This window comes from Glandiceps talaboti, chromosome 11, assembly GCF_964340395.1.
Source record: "Glandiceps talaboti chromosome 11, keGlaTala1.1, whole genome shotgun sequence".
Lineage (NCBI taxonomy): Eukaryota > Metazoa > Hemichordata > Enteropneusta > Spengelidae > Glandiceps > Glandiceps talaboti.
Genome location: NC_135559.1, coordinates 357,546 through 382,309, shown reverse-complemented (window position 1 = coordinate 382,309; position 24,764 = coordinate 357,546). Strand labels below are relative to the sequence as shown.

At 33.7% G+C, this 24,764-nt stretch overlaps 1 protein-coding gene across 1 annotated transcript in view; it reads right to left on the bottom strand.

Annotated features, from left to right (window-relative positions):
• Positions 1–24,515, bottom strand: part of LOC144442393 (unconventional myosin-XVI-like) — a 44,311-nt gene extending 19,796 nt beyond the window's left edge. Inside the window, exons 1-9 of the mRNA XM_078131727.1 lie at positions 24,293–24,515; positions 23,256–23,326; positions 15,945–16,088; positions 12,592–12,700; positions 11,724–11,848; positions 4,238–4,439; positions 3,748–3,901; positions 3,223–3,364; positions 2,691–2,801 (exon numbers count right to left, since the gene is read on the bottom strand). Coding sequence (XP_077987853.1) covers positions 2,691–2,801; positions 3,223–3,364; positions 3,748–3,901; positions 4,238–4,439; positions 11,724–11,848; positions 12,592–12,700; positions 15,945–16,088; positions 23,256–23,326; positions 24,293–24,515 — 1,281 coding nt within the window. The remainder of the gene's footprint in view (positions 1–2,690; positions 2,802–3,222; positions 3,365–3,747; positions 3,902–4,237; positions 4,440–11,723; positions 11,849–12,591; positions 12,701–15,944; positions 16,089–23,255; positions 23,327–24,292) is intronic.
• Between the last annotated feature and the right edge of the window lie 249 nt (positions 24,516–24,764).

Below are 24,764 nucleotides of genomic sequence, written 5' to 3'. Positions count from 1 at the left end.
CACATTTTGACTGAAAGAAGCTAAATCACTTAAAGTCTACCTTCTCTTGAAAAGTTACTGTCTCGGAGCACAATATAACAAAAATACTTGGTGTCTAAATGTTCCAAAATCTTGCGATTTAAAAAATTAAAATGTGAGGTGTTGTCATGGAGACATCACATTTTCTTCATCAATGATCCATATCTAAGATATTGAACTCAACAAATTGAAACATTCTAATGACTTGTGTGTTGCATTGCTATGGTGATGTGTCATCTGTTTACATGAAATTTTCCAAATACCTTTTTTAAAAATGAGATGTTCTCATAACGATGTCACATTTTCTTCGTTCATCAGCGATTACAATTTTGTTATCTTGACATCAAAATTTTTACAATGACTTAAAACTTACGAGACTTTGTTATCGATATTTTATCTCAAAATGACTAACAGAATGAGTTACCCTTTGATATTCTATCTCAAAAAAAAACTAACAGAGTGAGTTACCCTTTGATATTTAGATTGTGGTTATATGAGAAGGCGTTACATTGCATACAGCTTTAATAGTGAAATAAATATACCTAGTGATTATGTAACCAACGACTGACTCACTACACTTTCGTCTAAAACCATATTTTGTTATTTTTCTTCGTTAACTATTATTACTCCAGTTTATATATTTACTAGTTTGTTTTAGCACCAAACATTTATTGCAGAAAATTAAATGAGGAAATGTAGTTTTCTTAACGAATGCAATAAAGATTTTATTCTATTCTATTCTATTCTGTTCTCTGTTCTGTTCTGTTCTGTTCTGTTCTGTTCTGTTCTGTTCTATTCTATTCTATTCTGTTCTGTTGTATTCTATTCTATTCTATTCTACATACATTATAAATAAAAATCCAAAGAACACCTGGTCACTAACTTATGACATAACCCTGCTGTTAAGCTGGATACCATAATATGACTTGAAGCACTTTGCACTTTATAAAGTTCAAATAAAATTGGTTAGAAACCAATACATTTGTTGCCTGTATTGCTAGTGTATATGACCTTACATGTGTAGAGTCTATAGTTAATGTATAGACCTTACATGTGTAGAGTCTATGGTTAATGTATAGACCTTACATGTGTAGAGTCTATGGTTAATGTATAGACCTTACATGTGTAGAGTCTATGGTTAATGTATAGACCTTACATGTGTAGAGTCTATGGTTAATGTATAGACCTTACATGTGTAGAGTCTATTGTTAATGTATAGACCTTACATGTGTAGAGTCTATGGTTAATGTATATAGACCTTACATGTGTAGAGTCTATGGTTAATGTATAGACCTTACATGTGTAGAGTCTATGGTTAATATATAGACCTTACAGGTGTAGAGTCTATGGTTAATGTATAGACCTTACATGTGTAGAGTATATGGTTAATGTATAGACGTTACATGTGTAGAGTCTATGGTTAATGTATAGACCTTACATGTGTAGAGTCTATGGTTAATATATAGACCTTACAGGTGTAGAGTCTATGGTTAATGTATAGACCTTACATGTGTAGAGTATATGGTTAATGTATAGACGTTACATGTGTAGAGTCTATGGTTAATGTATAGACCTTACATGTGTAGAGTCTATTGTTAATGTATAGACCTTACATGTGTAGAGTATATGGTTAATGTATAGACCTTACATGTGTAGAGTCTATTGTTAATGTATAGACCTTACATGTGTAGAGTATATGGTTAATGTATAGACCTTACATGTGTAGAGTCTATGGTTAATGTATAGACCTTACATGTGTAGAGTATATGGTTAATGTATAGACCTTACATGTGTAGAGTCTATGGTTAATGTATAGACGTTACATGTGTAGAGTCTATGGTTAATGTATAGACCTTACATGTGTAGAGTCTATTGTTAATGTATAGACCTTACATGTGTAGAGTCTATTGTTAATGTATAGACCTTACATGTGTAGAGTCTATTGTTAATGTATAGACCTTACATGTGTAGAGTCTATTGTTAATATATAGACCTTACATGTGTAGAGTCTATGGTTAATGTATAGACGTTACATGTGTAGAGTATATGGTTAATGTATAGACCTTACATGTGTAGAGTCTATGGTTAATGTATAGACCTTACATGTGTAGAGTCTATTGTTAATGTATAGACCTTACATGTGTAGAGTCTATGGTTAATGTATATAGACCTTACATGTGTAGAGTCTATTGTTAATGTATAGACCTTACATGTGTAGAGTCTATTGTTAATATATAGACCTTACAGGTGTAGAGTCTATGGTTAATGTATAGACCTTACATGTGTAGAGTCTATTGTTAATGTATAGACCTTACATGTGTAGAGTATATGGTTAATGTATAGACGTTACATGTGTAGAGTCTATTGTTAATGTATAGACCTTACATGTGTAGAGTCTATGGTTACTGATTATGATAAAACTATGGTAATACATAATGTTTCAAGTAAGACCTTGTGATGATCACACAATATTATCATATAACCTGAGATCCCTACACTGGACACTTGTTATGATCTGACAACATCTGGTGAACAAACACCATTAGGTTTCATCATAGACACTGTCTATGGTTTCATAACTACAAATCATTACACACTTTATATCAACATTCTGATGTCTCCTTATAACAGTACAACATGTATTTTGTAACCACATTTGAGGTAAGACTTACATATATTTGATCATTTTTGTATCGATTCATCAATTCCTGTAGTATGACCCTTTCTGATAATTCTGGTAATGATGCCAGGTCATCGTTAGGGGCAACAGAAGGCAGTTTGATCTGGAAGAAAAATTACAATGTTATGAAGTCACCAATGGCAAGACTCTAAACTGGATAGCAAGTTTAACTGATTGCTGCAAGATAAATGGGAATTCATTTTATTTAAAGGTAACATGCAATTAGGAGTCATTAATATGTTATGTATGTTATGTTATTATTACATATGAATGTCTGGTCATTCCTATAAGACAATGTGTGCCCATGGCAAGGACCTATAGTACACTGAACAATGAATGAGTAATAAGTTTCATGTGTATCTCTGCAATCACACTTGTAAAAGTGTGAAAATTACTCTCCAGAACCCCAAGTTCATGAAAATGCCCTTATTTCTTCCAGTGACAATCCTCTTTAAGTAAAGATATCCTATGGCTGAATATAAGCATACGGTGAGGGAAGTTGTTCTTATGCTGTGCCAACTTACATGTATTTTTTCCATTTCTGATTCTGTTGCCATGGTATCCATTCTACCAGTCAATAGATGGTCTTGTATCTGATCTTCTTTAAATCTACTCTGTGCTTCATATAACTCTTCTGATTTGGACAAGGTGATATGTCTGGGACGACTGCAGCCAAGTCAGGAAAACATCATGTCAGTAAAATAAATAACTTACAAAAAATTGAGATGTTTGTACACATTTAGCATTTAGGACAAATTTAGTTGACTGTAATGTGCTTCAGAGATTTTCTTTGAAAAAAACGAAGTATACCCTTATCAAATTTATTCGTGTTTTCTTTGTTGGCCATGTTTCAACACAAAAATTATCATTGAACAATATGCATATTTTACTAAATTTTTAGCTTTAGGACTCTAAAATCTACACAAAACACTATATTCTACTAATAACTGTACATAATTTTCATATGCAAACCCATATTACCAAAAGGTGTGAATTTGCATATCAAGTGCCTTATTTGCATAACTAGTACTAATTGAACTTCTACTTACAGCACTTTACTGTTTATTCTTGATACGGCATCACTATCATCTGATTCTTCATTTTCAATGTCTTGAATTCTTACTTGGATCTTCTTCTCAGGAGGTGCATGTACTTTTTCTGCATTCTTTAAGATCTCTTCAATCAGATCACTGGCTGCAAGGTCTGAAATAAAACACAATGTGATCAAAGTTGGCAGGGACTATTAAATAATAATAATAATAATAATCTTTATATATACTGGATAGTTCTTTAAGTGTATAAACACTTGTCTCCCAAGAAGTCCAGTGAGGACCCTCCCTCATGCGTTCAGTGTTAATGCAGGAGGAAACTGGAGTACCTGGGGAAAGCCTGCGTTGTTCGGTAGAGTCAAACTGACGGAACAACACTCTTCTTACTTACAGCGTGGTAAGTTTAATCAAACCCTGAATGGGTTCGAACCCTAACTGCAGGAAGGAAGATAAATCTTGAATTTCAAAGAAAATATTTTTGTAATCTTACCAGCAGGTTTAGCTCTGTCAAAATCTTCAATATGTGGATTAGCACCATATTTGAGTAATGCTCTCACTGTCTTGGTTTGGCCATACCGTGATGCTGCATGAAGGGCAGTCCACTTATCATCATCCACAGCATTGACATGGGCACCATTGTCAAGGAGACAGCGTGACACTTCTAGGTAGCCATTAGCAGCCGCCATATGCAGCTAAAAAAGAGAGGTACAAAGATTTGAGAGTTGAGAATTTTAATAGAAATTTTAATATGATTATGAATATTTGTACATAGGATTCATAATTGTTGAAATATGGGACGGATATGCATAGTAGAAACTGGACTTAGGGTCTTGTCATTTCCTAAACTAGATTCTGACTTATGTGGGCATATAGCCCCAGACACCACCACTATGCTTAGATTCTGACTTATGTGGGCATATAGCCCCAGACACCACCACTATGCTTAGATTCTGACTTATGTGGGTATATAGCCCCAGACACCACCACTATGCTTAGATTCTGACTTATGTGGGCATATAGCCCCAGACACCACCACTATGCCTATTAGTTAATGTGAATTCATCACTTGAAAGGAATATGTCAGACTCCTCAACATCACCTTGGTGAAGCAACCACCTATGAGTCTCATTCTACTGATAAACTCTAACCGATAGCAGCACAGAGAAAACATCACATTTGACATATGACATGACATGAGAGAATATTTTGGGATACTACAATGTGATTCCTGTCATTTAGTTGAACAATTTTTATACTTTTTCCAAGAAACTGGAAGACCCACTATTTCGCATTGATATAATTTCACCCATCTGATGAAATCTGAATTCATTGTTAAATAGATGGATATATGGCAAAGACTTGAATGGAGAAGTTTGGGCCACTAAAAACCTCAACAAATTTTGACCCCTACTGATATATTGGCAAAAGATCTAGTAAATTTCATCCCCTGCTACATCATATCAACATAGACATTCATCTTTTGAGACACTGCATGCAGTGAAAGCAAAAACTGAAATTTTCATCCACACCTGTCAATGTATTGATGTTCAGACCATCAAATGTTTCAAAAATGTCTTTTGACACAGCAATTGCACAGATGAGCCGACATCAATGTTGCATATATATGGACACATGATAAAAATAAAGTGATGTTATCTTCCTTCCTGTCAAGTCATTTTCATCATGTGACTTTATCCAAACAATTGTTTATCTGAACAAATTCTGGACTGTCAATCATATTCAGATAAAATGTATTGACTGTACACGGCAAACCATATGGCATGACCCTGAAACCCTTACATGGCAAACCATTTAGCATGACTTGAAACCCTTACATGGCAAACCATTTGGCATGACCCTGAAACCCTTAAAGACTGTTAAAATGTTACAGTCTGTTCTATTCCTGGATCATATAAATACTTCAATACTTTAAAAAAGATAGAAAGTGCTTTTAATATTTAACATGCATTGAATTTCTAGAGATTGACAGTAGGGACAGATGTGACTACCTTAGGTTATATAATTTGTAATACATCACCACCTAATATTGGTAACCACCCAAACACAACTCCACAGGATAATATTAGCAATGCTGCTAAGGAGGGAACACACTATGTTTTATTGTATATAACAAGATGTGGACCACAGATCGCAAAGCAAATACCCCTAAGATATCAGCAATGCTGCCAAGGAGGGAACATACTATGTTTTATTGTATATCACAAGTTGACGAACTCAGATCAGAAAGATAATACCCCTAAGATATCAGCAATGCTGCCAAGGAGGGAACACACAATATAATGACAATGTGTGGGTGGAAGTAAAAATCACAACTTTTATCAAAACATCTCAGAGAGCATCAGTTCTTATCCCAGTATGTTGTATCTTCACTGTGAAACAAGCTAAAGAAACAAATTCCTAGATGAATCCCAAAACTATATTTTGAATGCAGTGACATCACTGCTGCTAAGCACATCTGTCAGAGTTTAATGGAAAATGTGTGTTGTCAAATGGCTTGTCACTTTGTTGGCTTGCAAAATGGAGAAAATGGTGATATGAAATTTTGTAATTTGTCAAAATTTAAAAAAACATAGATAGACAGACAAAGGTATACCTGCATGCAGGCAGGCAGACAGGCAGACAGACATGCATGCATGCAGACAGACAGACAGACAGACAGACAGACAGGCAGACAGACAGACAGACAGACAGACAGACAGACAGACAGACAGACAGACAGAGACACGGACATAGACAGACAGACAGACACGGACAGACAGACAGACACAGACAGACAGACAGACAGACAGACAGACAGACAGACAGACAGACAGACAGACAGACAGAAACATTCAAGCAGACAGAGACAGACAGACAGACAGACAGACAGACAGACAGACAGACAGACAGACAGACAGACAGACAGACAGACAGACAGACAGACAGACAGACAGACAGACAGACAGACAGACAGATGGATGGATGGATGGATGGATATAAGGATGGATGGATGGACAGAGAGACAGGCAGGCAGGCAGACAGACAGACAGACAGACAGACAGACAGACAGACAGACAGACAGACACACACACACACACACACATGCATAATAAACACAAACAAGGGTACACACACAAACACAGACAAACACACATCCATCCATACACACATACACACACATACATACATACATACATACATACATACATATACATACATACACACATCCATACACACATACACACACACTCACACACACATACACATACATACATACATACATACATACATACATACATACATACACACATACATGCACACACATCCATACACACATACACATGCAGACATGCACACACACACACACACACACACACACACACACACACACACACACACACACACACACACAGAGCTAATATTACAGAATATCACCTCCCTTACAGGAGATAGAAATAAATGAAGTTAATAAATACAAAACTGAAATTATAACAAAAAACAAGTGATAAATGAAACTCTGTAAGAGATGGATTTGTTTGGAATCTTAAATTAAATGATCAATGAACTGACTTGAAATCCTGTTGTAAATGTTATTCAATAATCTCAGACCTGATGTCATCATGCTACATATAAACCATAACTACATCAATAATCTATGAGACATTAATCTTTACTGATGTGCTACATGTAAGGTATTAAGTTTTCATACAAAAATGAAAGACAGATTACATACAGCTAGAAGGAGATATGATTATACCTTAGGCAAGGATAACATAGTCTGACTCCTGTTTGTAAGCACAGCACCATACAGTCATAGCAAGCATATAAAAACTATGGGGTTGGGCTTAGGTCTGCTTGCCTAAAAGAGTTTGTCAGACAACCAAACTTGCATGTGGAATTCAAGAGTGTGTACTACAGATGTCCCTGATATATTATGCAAATTTACTTGTATTATGCAAATGTAGTAATGCAGCCAGGTGGATTTCAAGAATACCCCACATCACCCCTTCCCCCACCCCAAATAATTCTTACAGCCAAGAGTAAAACCTTGAGCCTCTATGTTTCAACCTCTACATTTTCACAACCAATGCAAGTTGAAGCAAGAGCAACATGATTATTCCACTTTTCAGGAAGATCACAAAGCAAGTAAAATTATATCACTTAAAACTGTCGAATTGACGTCTTTGTCAAGTCAAACCAGATACTGCTATCAACACTGGTTCACAACATTAGGCCTATCACTTTTCTCCTATGAATGTCTATGGGTAGAATTGTAACCATTACATACAGAATATCATTGGTTCATATCTGATAGGCCTACCATTTTCTCTTATAAAAAGCTTACAGGACAGAATTGCAATCATTACATACGGAATATTACTTTCAATCGTGACGACAAAGCAAGGGAATATTACTTACAGCTGAAATAGTTAAATTGACGTACTAACCTTCAGCACTCTTTTATCACGGAATAATATCCCTACTCTGTAGTATACTCTCAAATTTAACACAAAATTTAAAAATAAATAATATCAAACCTCCTGGCAATGTCCAAAGAATGATCACCTTAGCTGAAAACCAAAGCACATCTCAATTCTTTGCTAATAATCATATCGAGTTCTTCCTGTTGTACAAAATCATGCAACAGAAGATGATGTCTGATTTAATATTCAATCTAAAGATTTTGTTGCCATAGTTACTCATGAATTTAAGTGGGTGTGAAGGCAGAGAGCTGTGGATGTTTACAAGTTGGACTTTCACCACGATTTCAACAGGATGTCCACCTACTTGAACTACAAATTAGATGTGTGTTATTATGCATTGACAAAATGATTATAATAATTTGAAAATATTGACCTACCAGTACCTTTGAATAGACAATATTTTATTTCATTTTGCTAAGGAATATATAAGTTAAATAAGGGCCTAACATCACCACTAAGAATAGTGACAAAACCTTTATGTCACAAGTATCCCTCCTCTTCCCCTTACATACTTCGTTCGTGTGTGACTAATGGTTGAAATGCAGATTATCAAACTTTGACCTTGACCCTGAAAGCTAAGGTCAAACGTATCAACGAAGAGGTCAAATCTGATGACATAGGGGTAGACACTTGCATTAAGTTTCTATAAATTTGATAATGTTACAAAACAAGTGACATGCATATGTCTCAAGTGACATGTTGATTACCTTTGTGCCTAGTTTGAATGAAGTCAGCCATTGTATGACTCACAGATATGGACATGCACAATAGACACACTGACAGACAAACATACAAAACCCTTGATGTGGGCCAAAAGGGGAGGGGGCTATTACAAGAGGACTATAGATGCTAATCAGATATTTTATTTGCAAATACCTTTTCCCCAGTTACTAAATGTTTTACGATATAAGTATATGACAACCATATTGACAAATCTGAATATTGATCCATAGACAGTGCATGCCCCTCCACTGTCTATGATTGATCCTTCCAAAGTTACATGAGTTTACTGTACAGCCAAATCTGATTAAAATCTGATGTGGCGAAAGAGACTAGATGCCTTTATTTACCTCTACTTCCATCATTTTGTGTCGTTTGTTTTTTTCCGGGTGATCGCTGCCTTCGCAAAGGCAAGGAAAGGCAGCATTCACCCGGATCAAAACAAACAACACAAAACGATGGAAATAGAGCTATTAGCCACTTTCACCACAGCAAATTTTAATCAGATTGCTGTGCTGTACAATCTTAACCTGCTATACTGGGTTTCCCTGCTGACATTTCAAAATGTGAAATGTCAAGAATGGACATCAAATCATCTGTCAACAAAATAACATATATTAAGTAATGTACAAATGATATGGCATATCACTTGTATAGCCATTATGTACAAATGATATGGCATTACTTGTATAGCCATAATGTACAAATGATATGGCATCACTTGTATAGCCGTTATGTAACTCCTTGCCATTAGTCAAAAGATGAGTACTAAGTAGCTGAATAGAGTACAGTGTTGAAAAATCACAGGCAAGGTGACTCTAATTGCAATGTAGACAATGTGTGACCTTTGACCTTTTTGGACTAAGGTGTACTTGTGTGATTATCTTATCTTCAGAATTATATATTTTGTGCTATTGATTGGAAAGGATTGATTCAAAAATAATTGGCAGAATTCAGTTCTAGTCTTTGTGGATAATTTAATACTTGACTTGATAACCTTCAAGGTATGCCATAAAGAAATCAAGTGTTGTTTCAGATCACCTTTTTCACCTACGTGTTTCATAAGTTTCAGTTATATCTTTAACTTAAAATTTGTCAAGACAAAGAGATTGTGGTAAATATGATAGTGTATGGTGTAGTCCATCCATTCAGTGCCATCAACAGAAAAGTATTCTGGAGTTTGGCAATTCATAAATTTGATTGATTGATTGATTGATTGATTGATTGATTGATTGATTGATTGATTGATTGATTGATTGATTGATTGATTGATTGATTGATTGATTGATTGATTGATTGATTGATTGATTGATTGATTGATTGATCATGACCACAGTAACAAATACACACAACTCTGAGGTAAATAGTAAATGCAATGGTTAATATGCAAATTACACTACTCGATATATACAGATTTTCTGTTCATATGGTTGCAAAACACACAACTCTAGGTAAATGTAATGGTTAATATGCAAATTATATGCTAACTAATATGCACAAATAGCATGGTTGCAAAAAAACACAACTGTAAGGTACATGAAATGCTGAACATGCAAATTACACTAAGTAAAATGTAAGTATAGGCTCCAAAAAGATATTACATCTTGATATTACCTCATGGGATGTGGATAAAATTTCATATCATACATTTAGTGAAATATTCATGAGAGACAGACTAACAGCCAGACTGAATCCAAAAGCTTATTCCCATGGGAACTAACACTATAAACTCAAAAATAATTTCTTACTGGCAAAAATTGCTTTAAATTTGATGTATACAAATGTAAAACTTTTTTAACTTTAAAAATCAAACTATATAAAATGTCTAATTTTTTACTTTTTTATTATTAAATTGATAGTTTGATTTTTCAAAAAAGACACCAAATAAACAACATCATATCTTTCTACTACATGTATGTTACATTGTATGTACAGATTCCTAAATAAAGCTATTCCTTGCAAATGTCTTTTCTACTTCTTGTTAAATTATTCAATAAGATTTCATTTTAAAATAAAGACACTCAACTCAGATAAACAGTATCTTTACGTAAGCCCTCTAGAATCGTAAACCAAGCTAAACCAAAGTCTTTTCTGAGTTCTGTTAAATTAAAACGATTACATTTTAAAATAAAGACACTCCTGTCAAATGGGACCTGTATGTAAACCCTGTAGATCCCAAAATAAAGCTATGTCTTGCAAATGTCAAATTCTTTCCTAATTTTGTTAAAACTGACTACATTTCAAACTGACGACATATTAAATGATATTTGTATGTAAAGCCCTGAATTGCTAATTACCAGGTGTATTAGATGTATGAAATTAATCTGGTTCATTTTATACCGCTACTACTACGTTGTATTCAACCAGTTTGATTGTATTTATGCATGGTAATAACTGATTCAATCTCACAGGTACTATAACATAGTACAAGTACTCTAGTCATGAAAATATAGCAATGTTGCTAAGATTTTTATCTGGCCAGATGATAAAATGTAGCAATACTTGTATGGTTTTCCCAAAGGCAGACTTTGAAATATAACATGTCATCAATATTTTCGTCCAGTCAGATGCTGAAATGTAGCAGTGTTAGTTATATCGTTGTCAAGCCAGATGAAATTTTGTTTCAATTTTTCTGGCAATAAAGACAAGTCTGATAGCAAATAACAGAATAATTTATCAAAATATTACACGTAAACTATGACTAGATCAAAATGACACTGCCTTGATTTCATATTCATCATTAACCAAACATTATAGAAAGTCGTGACTTACCAAAGTAGCACCTCTGTGATTAGTAGCATTGACATCTCCTCTGATAGCTATCAAGTTTTTGATATCAGACAACATCACCTTGGCTTGGTGTTGCCGTACCTGTTTTAATTTATTGTTATCCAATCCTGTAACAACACCAATTAGACGATATTTAACAGCACTACCAATTATGAATCCATGGTTACCAGAGTTATTAAGACATAATAATATCTCTTTCAACATTTGATTCACAAACATTTTTCACCGTGATGTTCTGATGTAGAAAAATACTGCCCCACAAAATAAAACATTATTTAATGCCCAGTTTGGATATGGATTAAAATTTAGGTATGAAAAACAGTTGTCTGGCAGAACTAAAAGAAGTTGATCCAGAACAAAAAAAATGATCCAATGTAATGTTTATGGCTCTATTGATAAGACAGTACTAAAGTGAGAAACTGCGATTGAAACATAGGTCTTTGAATATGAAAACAACGTAACCACCAAAATCATAAGGTTACAGACTGTACACCTTTATCACATCCTTAATGAATAATTATAAACTGTATCTTACCCATATCTTGCATATGACAGACTGTATACCTTTATCACATCCCTAATGAATAATTATAAACTGTATGACAGACTGTATACCTTTATCACATCCTTAATGAATAATTATAAACTGTTTCTTACCCATATCTTGCATATGACAGACTGTATACCTTTATCACATCCCTAATGAATAATTATAAACTGTATGACAGACTGTATACCTTTATCACATCCTTAATGAATAATTATAAACTGTTTCTTACCCATATCTTGCATATGACAGACTGTACATCTTTATCACATCCTTAATGAATAATTATAAACTGTATCTTACCCATATCTTGCATATGTTTTTCTAATATCATCCGAGTTTCACTACCAGGTGGTGCATGGTCTATGGCAAAATTACCATCAATATCCAATATGGCTGCATCAGCACCATTCTGGAATTGTTGAAAAAAAAAATTAAAAACTTACAACCCAATACGTTCCTTGTTTCAGAACTAATACAAGATATTTAAAATTTGTTTCAATGTGCATACAAAATCGATTGCTTCATAACTATATACTTTTGTAAATATATATATTTTGCAATATACATCACCATTTCACTGTTGCTGTGGGTGTGGTCTTGTTGCTAGGCATATGTACATTCACTTTTTGGATGTTTATCCATTTGCCTAACCATCCCTATCTTTATCTTTGCAATGAACACCATCACTTGGCTGTTGTTATGGACACGGTCTTGTTGCTAAGTATACATGTTCATTTTTTGTCTGCCTAACCATCTATCTATTAATCCCTGTTGTTAACTTTGCAATATACATCATCATTTGGCTGTTGCTATCGACATGGCCTTGTCAATTGGCATTTTTACATGTTTTTGAAATGATTATTTACCTGCCTACCCATCTCTGTTATTTAATCTTTGTAATATACATCATCATTTGACTGTTGGTATGGGCATGGTCTTGTGATGCCATTTTCACAAGATTTTTACAATTTGTTCCAACTACATTATTTTCTTATCAATCCCTCGTAATCTCATAGCATTTTCCATAATTATTCACACCTTTTTATTTCTCTGTCAATTTAGAATTTATTGTTGGTTAGTATCTTTAAAGTCTATTAACTTTCTTCTTCTGAATCATGTAATAATGATCCTTCATGCAATTGTATGTTGTCTTTTTTCTTTACAATTTTCACGGTAATACAAGGTTGAAATTTTAGACATCGTACTCAATAATCGTAATTTGACTGTAGTTCTTTTTATAAATTCTAAAAACTAGCAAATATTAATAAGAAATTGCTTAATCCTCATAAAATACATCAACAAGTTACATTTGTTGCCAATGTTGCCACAGCAACCAATTTTTCTAAATTTGCTAAATTTTAGGTTTTAAGTATAGATTTGTATCATTTTGACAACAAATTTTGGTAATTATGGTCTGTGTAGAGCCAAATTATTATTTCTTTGTGCTAAGACAAGTACATGTTTAAAAACAGTTGCTACATAGAATATACAGTACAAGCACAAATTATGGATTAATTTTTACAAAATGAACAGTAATCACTTCGGAATAACTAAAACTGCTTTATTTTTTAACATATGTGAGGAAACAACATCTTGTATTTATCCATTTGAAATTTCCAGAAGTTATTCTCGCAAACTTCAAAGTGTTACCATTTTTTAGTAAATTTTCTACCATTAGGAATACACATGTACTATGGGATTTTTTTTTTAGTTTCTTTTTGTTTTTCGTATTTTGTTTGAGTAATTAATTTTTTCTTTAAATAAAGGTCATTATTTAAGAAGAAGAATATAGAGTGAATATTGTCTTGTTTTGCACTAGAACTGTAGTTTATCTTCATGGACCCCACCCATTCTGACCTTAATAAATAACAATATCTTCATCAGCAATAACCGTAAGTGGTTAAGCTCTAGGACACTATATTAAATGGCCATATGGTAGGATTTCTAACTTTATTTGTCATCTGATTTGAATCATATCCATTCTTTTTCACTAATTTTCATCATATGATATTGAAACAACTTACATCAGAAAAGTAAAATTGAAACCAACTAATAATATAAACTTTTGATACAAAATTCACAAGGTATACATGAATTATTTATGTTACTTTATAAATGTGTAAGTATGTACAAAGAGGGTGTGTCCACTTCTCAAAGTTTTGATATACAGTTCTATGTACATACCTTTAGCCTGGCAAAGCTACTAAACAGTCAGTTAGGATGACAGCAAAATACTAAACAGTCAGTTAGGATGACAGCAAAATACTAAACAGTCAGTTAGGATGATAGCAAAATACTAAACAGTCAGTTAGGATGATAGCAAAATACTAAACAGTCAGTTAGGATGATAGCAAAATACTAAACAGTCAGTTAGGATGATAGCAAAATATTAAACTGTCAGTTAGGATGATAGCAAAATATTGAACTGTCAGTTAGGATGATAGCAAAATACTAAACAGTCAGTTAGGATGACAACAAAATACTAAACAGTCAGTTAGGATGATAGCAAAATATTAAACTGTCAGTTAGGATGATAGCAAAATATTGAACTGTCAGTTAGGATGATAGCAAAATACTAAACAGTCAGTTAGGATGATAGCAAAATATTGAACTGTCAGTTAGGGTAACAACAAAATACTAAACAGTCAGTTAGGATGATAGCAAAATATTGAACAGTCAGTTAGGATGATAGCAAAATACTGAACAGTCAGTTAGGGTTACAACAAAATACTGAACAGTCAGTTAGGGTGACAGCAAAATACTAAACAGTCAGTTAGGGTGACAACAAAATACTAAACAGTCAGTTAGGATGACAGCAAAATACTGAACAGTCAGTTAGGGTGACAACAAAATACTGAAGTCAGTTAGGGTGACAACAAAATACTAAACAGTCAGTTAGGATGACAGCAAAATACTGAACAGTCAGTTAGGGTGACAGCAAAATACTAAACAGTCAGTTAGGGTGACAGCAAAATACTAAACAGTCAGTTAGGGTGACAACAAAATACTAAACAGTCAGTTAGGGTGACAACAAAATACTGAAGTCAGTTAGGGTAACAACAAAATACTGAACAGTCAGTTAGGATGACAGCAAAATACTAAACAGTCAGTTAGGGTTACAACAAAATACTGAACAGTCAGTTAGGGTGACAGCAAAATACTAAACAGTCAGTTAGGGTGACAGCAAAATACTAAACAGTCAGTTAGGGTGACAACAAAATACTAAACAGTCAGTTAGGGTGACAGCAAAATACTAAACAGTCAGTTAGGGTGACAACAAAATACTGAAGTCAGTTAGGGTGACAGCAAAATACTGAAGTCAGTTAGGGTGACAGCAAAATACTGAACAGTCAGTTAGGGTTACAACAAAATACTGAACAGTCAGTTAGGGTGACAGCAAAATACTAAACAGTCAGTTAGGGTGACAACAAAATACTAAATAGTCAGTTAGGGTGACAGCAAAATACTGAAGTCAGTTAGGGTGACAGCAAAATACTGAACAGTCAGTAAAGAGAAAAACATTGCCTCCAAGTATTTTTGGGGGGTTCAAACACATTCTTACCATAATTATTGCACAGAGGTCATTGCTTTGAAGAATTTGTTCATTAGAAGAAAAGGAATGGTTGTTTGTATAATAAGAAATTATAACTTACAGTTAGTAATACTGTCACAAGTTCTGGATTATCACAGGCACTGGCAACATGTAATGGTGTCCACCAATCATCATCCTGACGATTCACATCAGCTCCTTTCTCTATCAAAGTCTCAGCAGCTGTTAGATTATCATCCATACAACACTGGGAAAAAAAAACAATTTGGTTTTAATATTTGCTACTTTTCTCTGTGAAAAATAGTTTGATGCGAAAAATATAGAAAAGGTTAGTCCAGAACAAAGGAATAATCCCAGTGATGAGACAACACTAATGTAAGAACCTGGCATTGAAACATTGGCCTTTAAAGGACCAGTTCAGATTTACAGGATTAAAATTTGGGTGAAAAACAGTTGTCTGAGAGAGGTATAGAAACAGTTGGCCAAGGAATAAAAGAATGATCCAATGTAATCCTTATGGCTACACTGATAATTAAGACACTGATCTAAGATCCTGGGATTGAATCCCTGGTCTTTAATTTGTACTGGTTTATACATGGTGTTATTTCGCCATACTTAACATCTGCATTTCAAGTACAAGAGCCTGATTTACAACAAAAGATTTGCAACACCATTTCTGTCTGATATAGAATTGTAATAACAAAGCTTCATTAGAAAGAATACAACACGCTCAGCATGATTTGTCACACACAATTACAATCCTAAAGCCAGTGTCAAAGACATGCTGCATAATTCACAATGGGAACCACTTGAAAATCGAAGCACAATATCAAGCAGAAGCAGAAGTACTCATAATCTGTATGACAACTTTAACAAGAAATTAAACTCTCACATGTTAAAATATAGCTCATTGGGTAGCATTGGTCACATGATTACTCTGAAGAATTATGATTGGATCCCAGCAATGAGATAACAGGTGAAAATCAATGATAATCCCTAATCTTTGCTATAGCCTCTATCCCAAATCTTCTAATGCATCTAAGGTATAAGTGCTATAGGCTCTCTTTAATCACTCTCTGATCTCTGCTATAAGCTGTATCCCAAATCTTCTCATATTACACCATCCAATACCAAATCTCTGCTATAAACTCTACCTTTTAATACCTCTAAGCTCTCCTATAAGCTCATATAAATCTCTACTGTCTGCCTTAATCTCATAATCACTAATCTCTGCTACAGGTTGTGGGTTGTTGGTACCTTAGCATTTAGCTTGTGAGTCTCTTACCACTGCAGTGCAATCTGGGTTCAAACCTGTCTACAGTCGACGGGTTCCCAGATCTATATATATATATGTAAGAAAGGTAAATGAACAATGCAAGTATTTTTATTTCCTCCTTCAGCACTAGGGCACTTTGGCACTGCATACTTCTAAATTTAAGTACATATTTCAAAAAGACACTAGTTTTGAAAAATTAATAATAAAAGAAATTTGGGAGTTCACACCATCCTGTTTTCAGAGAAATTGACAATCTTTTGATTTTCAACAACAGGAACACATTATCCAATGGCTATTTGAGATTCTACTATGGTTTAATTTTCATTTCATTTACAGGCATTGAAGGGAAGAATACAAAATCCTGAACCTGGCACCGTCCTCTTACATAAATACACACATTAGCACCTGAGTCCCTTGGGAGATTTTAGAAGGCTTACAATCTTCACATGTTTTGAGTTTGTTATTGACTTTTAGGTTTTTTTAAATGTTGTCCTCAACTTTTTTTTTTTTATTTTCCTCAGTTACAAGTGGTCACCAAAGGCTCTTGGTCTTTCACATTCACCCAACTGTTTCAAAGTCACTCACTCAGGTTATCATTTCTCACACCCAACTGTTTCAAAGTCACTCACCCAGGTTATCATTTCTCACACCCAACTGTTTCAAAGTCACTCACTCAGGTTATCATTCCTCACATAAGAACAGAGTTGTAATGGGATTTGACTTGAGCCAGTCTACCGCGGTAAGAAATGTTCCTTATTAACTCACATAATTTGTAGAGTTAGTGAAAGAATTTCCTCTTGCTTGTAAGAATGGATACATATCACATGAAAGGAAGAGTTAAGATAACATACAACATATGATACTGTCATCAGATTTACCCAAAAGACAAACAAATGTTCCATTTGTTTGACAACTCCTCCCCATACTTTACAAGAATTCTGGGTACAAATATGGAAAATTACTTCAAAATCAAATTAACTTGAAACAAAACATGGTTATACAAGAAGAGTGCCATAAATAGACTAATTGGTCTGGACAGACAACAGATAATGGAATTTAATAATTAGTTATAATCTATTTAAATATTAATACTACTGGAGTTCTGATTAGTGTGTTTAGCTGTTATCAGTAAAACTGTTCAATTATGCAAATCTTCTTATCTTTAATGTTCCAGGCATTTAATTATTCATTTGTGTTGACAGTGTAGTAACTATTATCAGTTGCCCATCATTTTTGTGGCTGTCAGCACCAGGAACTTTCTGCCAAAATCACACAAAACACACACGCACACACGTATGCACACACACACACACACACACACACACACACACACACACACACACACACACACACACACACACACACACGCACACACACTACATACATACATACATACATACATACATACATACATACATACATACATACATACATACATACATACATACATACATACATACATACATACATACATACATACATACATACATACATACATACATACATACATACAAACAAACAAACATACACACAAACAAACACACACGTACAGACACTTTACCTCACTTACAGGTTCAGTTGTTCTAAAAATACAAGCTAGCTCATGATTTTGTAATGTTTGAAATCAGATCTGTGATCCATGCACAATTTGTGATGAAATTTGACCAATTTCCACTAATATGTTTGAACCTTCCTGCCTGTTAAATTTTCATGAACCAGAGATGACCTTAAAGAGAAATACCCTTGAGGACATCTACAATGGGTCGTGGCTGTGTCTTGCAACCTAACACAGCCTATATTACATATGCACTTTCTATATAAAATATTGCTTTCATTAGGATTTCATGTATGTCTCTATTATTTTCTGAAAAATCACTTCAATTTAGTGAAACTTTTGGATAAAGTCTTGATTTGAAATAAATTATCGGTAATGAAAGGATTCTCAGCACTTGATCAAAATTACACTAAAAATGTGTTTTAAATTTGAAGAATTACACCTTTTTAATATTTTTCTTATGTTTTTGTATCATACAAACACTTTGGTGCAAATTTGGAAGGTCATATTTCACCTAGAGCATAAAAACCAAAACAACCACACCCAGAATGGAATTATTATACACACTACAAACATACACATGTGTGCTGCAGTATATCTAATACACCCCTATAACTAAATAGTTTAGTCTTATCATATTCTAGTCCAAATAGACAAAATATGACATTTCCAATTTTAAACCTTATAAAAATATGTACTGTCAGCATTATTTTTAAAATTCTTTGGCGTCGTGAAATCTCTATTTTTCCAGTTACTTTTTTTTAATTTCTCACCTGTAGACCATTTTCAAGATAACTATATCTACATAAGAAATATATGTTGGAAGGGGAAAACTGGGTAGTAAAGTAAGACCCATATAATTTTGTTCGTGTGGCCTAACAATGCAAAGTAAGAAATGGGTTGATAGCACAAGAATAGAGCAACTCCCAATATGGTGTAGAAATGACAGTAAATCAAATTTACAATACATGCAACATCTGTCACTGTCATATCTCTACAAATTATTCAATAATCAAGATCAAATTTCTTATGTTAGAGTAGTTTTTCTTTTTAGGAAGACAAATACAAGTGAATGTAGTTTTAATCAGCATTGTTCCATAGCTGTGCTGTCAACTTAACAATTATTACAATCATTCCAGTAAAGTTTACCATTTTCACAAACTAAAGATGATGTGAATGCAAAATGGTTTCCTTGACTCTTTTGTACATTTATTCCTATAAATACTTGGTTTCTAGAAAGTGACAGAAATCTATAGAATTCTGGATATTGGGCTTCAAGGGGGTTAAAGAATATTATAACATGCACAAGCCAAGTTATTATTTTTGAACAGAAAATATGAATTACAAACCCTGATTGTTCTACGTCATAAAAAACCCATGTTTACATCACTGGTTCTGCGTTGCTCTAAAGAGTAAAACATTCCGAATCGCCACTATTTCTCCCGATTTTTCATATATTATATTTGGAGAGGTAATAATTACATTCTTTGATCAGTGGAAAATACTTGTGACCTAGCGGCTTTATCACTACTTTTGTCTTGCAACTTGTAGCGACAAATTAAGGTCCCTAATAGGTCACTCGCATTTTCCTTGGCTAAATGAAGCAAAATATTGGGGAATAATATCTAATGATTACAAAATGCACTAGTGACAATTTGCATTAATGTGTGCACATATTATTGGAAGTGTAGCGTTATTGCATAGTGTGTATGCAAATGAGTACATAATCCTTCACGTAGGCTACATGAAATCACATTCACACAGTTTTATTTTTTTTAAATTTTCTGTTTTGGATAAACACATATAATAATTATACATTGCCAATGTGGATGTATACTCATGATAATTATACCCATGCTTGTGTGTGTGTGTGTGTGTGTGTGTGTGTGTGTGTGTGTGTGTGTGTGTGTGTGTGTGTGTGTGTGTGTGCGCGCGTGTGTGTGTGTACAGCCACAACAAAGTATGCCACTATGATACTCAAATATCATACGAATTCATTCATAGTCCTACATATTTATAACCTGTTTACATCACAATCTATGATTTTGTTTTGCTGCCTCACTAACTGTTTGTATAAGTTGTAACAGTATGAACGCCAACCGATTAATTTAGCCACTCTGGCCCACACATATCAGTTTGTACCAATTAATTTAGCCACTCTGGCTGGCAGTTATCAGTTTGTACCAATTAATTTAGCCACTCTGGCCCACACATATCAGTTTGTACCAATTAATTTGGCCACTCTGGCCCACACATATCAGTTTGTACCAATTAATTTAGCCACTCTGGCCGGCAGTTATCAGTTTGTACCAATTAATTTAGCCACTCTGGCCGGCAGTTATCAGTTTGTACCGATTAATTTAGCCACTCCGGTAAACTAAGGTATTATCAACAAGTATGGTATCTCATAAACTGACAATATGGATGACAAATGGGATTAGATTTTTAATTAATCAAACAACTAGGATATGTTTTTCTACTTGAAAAAAAACATCAAACAACATACATCTAATCTGTGTTGGTAAATCGGTAAATTGGTAAATTGCGAAAACCTAAATAATTTATCAAAAGTTTGTTATTTTACATACATATAGGAAGTGATTCATAAACAATATAGATATACATATTATTAAGTAATCAAACTTTTCAGCAAAGTGATTTTAATATGTGGAAAAATGACAGGTGAATTGCAGACTGGGTGCAAGGTAGTGACTATTTGTGCTTACCTAGTTTACTACCAAATTACTCTCTGTATTTACAATAACAAACTTTTCACACATTTTAATTTTTTGCAAATTATTGAGTTACAAACACAGATTATGTTGTCTAACATTATTTTTGAAACAATATATCAAATTAATTTCACTCACTCACAAACGAAAATAAATATCTTTGATTTCTCCTCCATATGATATCACAGTTAGGTCAAGTCAGAGTATTGACATGATTATGGCGATCGACAGCTAAGGTCAATCGACAGCTAAGGTCAATACAAGTTTGCTGAAAATCAATCCACTATGGATTTTGTGACACTACAATTACTACAGCAGTAATGTAAAAGTACAAAATATATACTCCGTTTATTGACTTTAAATCTAAAAACTCAGTTTCAATTTTTGCATGCAAGTTATCAATATTTCACTTCTCACTGACAGCCTACAGTGAATTTTTTCCAGATAAACAAAATGTTCATTTCAATATCTGATCATGCACACACCCTGTGCGTGTGTGTGTGTGTGTGGGGGGGGGGGGGGTATCTGTGTGTATGTGTGTGTGTGTGTGTGTGTGCATGTGTGTGTATTATATACATTATATCATAAATTATTTAATACAGCTTCTAAGATGTGTACTGTGTAACTCTCTTTCCCCATTTGTTTCTATTTTTATGTTTATCATGTATAATGGTGTTGGTGGCATAATGTAGTACTGAATATAGTCATGTGTTAAGTTCTTATATTGACACCTTAACTTTGGATATTTCATACACCTAATTTCACAGCAAGATGTGACTTGAGACAAGCGCAGTGTATCTGAAAACAAGGATCGCTGACTCAGCCATTTTACAACAGTAATGTGTTTGGTAACTGGTTTGTCTAAAAAATCTCAAACTGAAAAGGTTCCCAAAAATTCTGACTATAGATAGGTGTGTATGTGTGTATGTGTGTGTGTATGTATGTGTGTGTATGTGTGTGTATGTGTGTGTGTGTGTATGTATGTATGTATGTATGTATGTATGTATGTATGTATGTATGTATGTATGTATGTATGTATGTATGTGTATGTAGGTGTGTCACAATGTGTATGTGTGTGTATGTGTGTATGTGTGTGTGTAAGTGTGTATGTGTGTTATAAATATATACATATACACAAATTTTATATTCAATTACTTCATTTTATCTATTAAAATATCTTAATTTCAATTTTAAAGATAAATATATTTTACAAAATAAAATATAATGTTTTCAATCTAAAAAAAAAGTCTATTATTTTTATTTCTATTTGACAATTCAGATTGTAACATTATATTTATTTCAAATATGAAACCTCCACACTTCTTTCATGCAAACAAATCATTTCATAGCTTGGAGGTCTGAAGTGTATTCCTTCACCAAATTATCTTCTCAAAAGCATCTATACGTGTGAGAATGAATGTTTTTTGACCCTAGGTTCACTTTACACACAGAATATTGCTACTTACCGAGTCACAAATTTACTGAGAATATTCTTAAATTTTCGCTGACATTTCGTCAGTGTTGTCAGAGATGTATTTATATGTATCTTAACTTAACTATCTATGTATGATCACACATATATTGGTTAGAAATGTACTGAATTAATATTGAAAAAAATTGTTTTCAGAGGTCTTGTTATATTCACTTTAGATATCAGATTGAAGGACCTAATTAGTAGAGTATTGTTGTAAAAAGACTCTCTCTTTATTTGTTGTCATTATTCTCAATGTCATATAAGGAGAGTCACAGGAAACGTATTGATGTAAGATACCCCCAATTACTGTAGTGATGCACAACGCTGTCAATTACAAGTATTGACACAACACACGTGTTATTCCCAAACACACTTACCTGGTGTAGAACAGTTGTTCCCGTGATTGTTGCAGTATTCGGATCCACACCTTTATCCAGGAGAGTCAAAACTGTGGAAAAACCAGACTTCCATGTAAATCTCCATGCCATGATCACATTGCCCAGAATTTCCAATTACACTATAATTTTTTTAAAAGGATTATTACATGTCTATGCACACCAACATTGTGCTGATGCAGTGATTCTCTATTTTACCTACAACTTAATTGCGATAACCAAACCACTTACATATAGGGGTTGTCAGCTGAAACCAGAGGGACACAAGTAAGACGTAGTGTCATGGGTGTGGCACCTGAAGATGCTACATCTCCAAATATGACCTGTGGTGGTGCTATACAATAACAAAGCTATCAAACCTTTCACTTATTTCCTGTGATATTTTTCTAAATATTGCACATAGAATATTTAGGTTTCCATGATATTTATGACACTGATATTTTGATGGTTATTTATTTTAAAGTATCCAAACAGAAAAATCACAAAATATGATTATGAAAACTGTACTAACTGCAACTGAAACATTTTTTGAAACTATTTTGTGAGATGTAATTTTTTAAAATTTTTGGTGAATACATTTTTGGTTGTTTATTTATTTATTTATTTATTGCATCCCTTTTGTATCAGGGGCTCACTAAGCATGTTAGGAGCAGCACTAACAGAAAATTAAAGTACACAAACTACTAAAAAATTAGAGAAAATATGACTACCATAATCACATACAGAAACAAACAAACCAAAAGGAGGTAAGAAGAGTGAGAAGAAAAAAATAAATAAATAAAAAACTTTACCCTTAGCTGTCAAACATATTGTATAGTATTATATTGTATATTATATTGGTTGTCTAGTCAAAAAACTAACACTCCAGTTACAGCTGCTGCTAGTACATCTTGAAAGCTTTCAAAGTGTTATCACATGTATTTTCTTTTGGCAAAAAAAACCCACCACCAACGAAAATAACGAAAATAAATCTATCAATTTCTAGTTAACATAACGTGAATCAGTTCTTCTTGTCTTACCTTCTCTGTCATCAAATCTTGAAACTGCATCCCTAAGTTTCTCTTCAGTTTTAAAATTGACTTTAGTCTTCTTCTTGTTAGTTTTAGCTTTTATATGTTCTTGTGTCTTGTCAGCTTTATCTCTTTCATTATATCGTCTAATTTGCTCCTGTCGCATTTTCTTGGCTATTTTCATCCTCTGCTCCCTTGGCAGGGTCTCCAGGATAGATTGATCTATCTCCATGGTTACCAATGATGCAGAGATACTCTGGAGCGTCTAGAGATATAAATAAAAGATTTAGCATTATCCTCCTAATGTGACAATGCAGTAAACCCACTGAATGCAACAAAATTTGATAATCTGAAAATTACAGATTCTGACCTTTCTCATTTTAGGATTGATAATTGACCTGACCATACCAGGGTATTTAAATGACTGTTGAATCACATAAAGTAGTAGTTTAGACAAAGGTATCTGATTGGTTTGATAAGT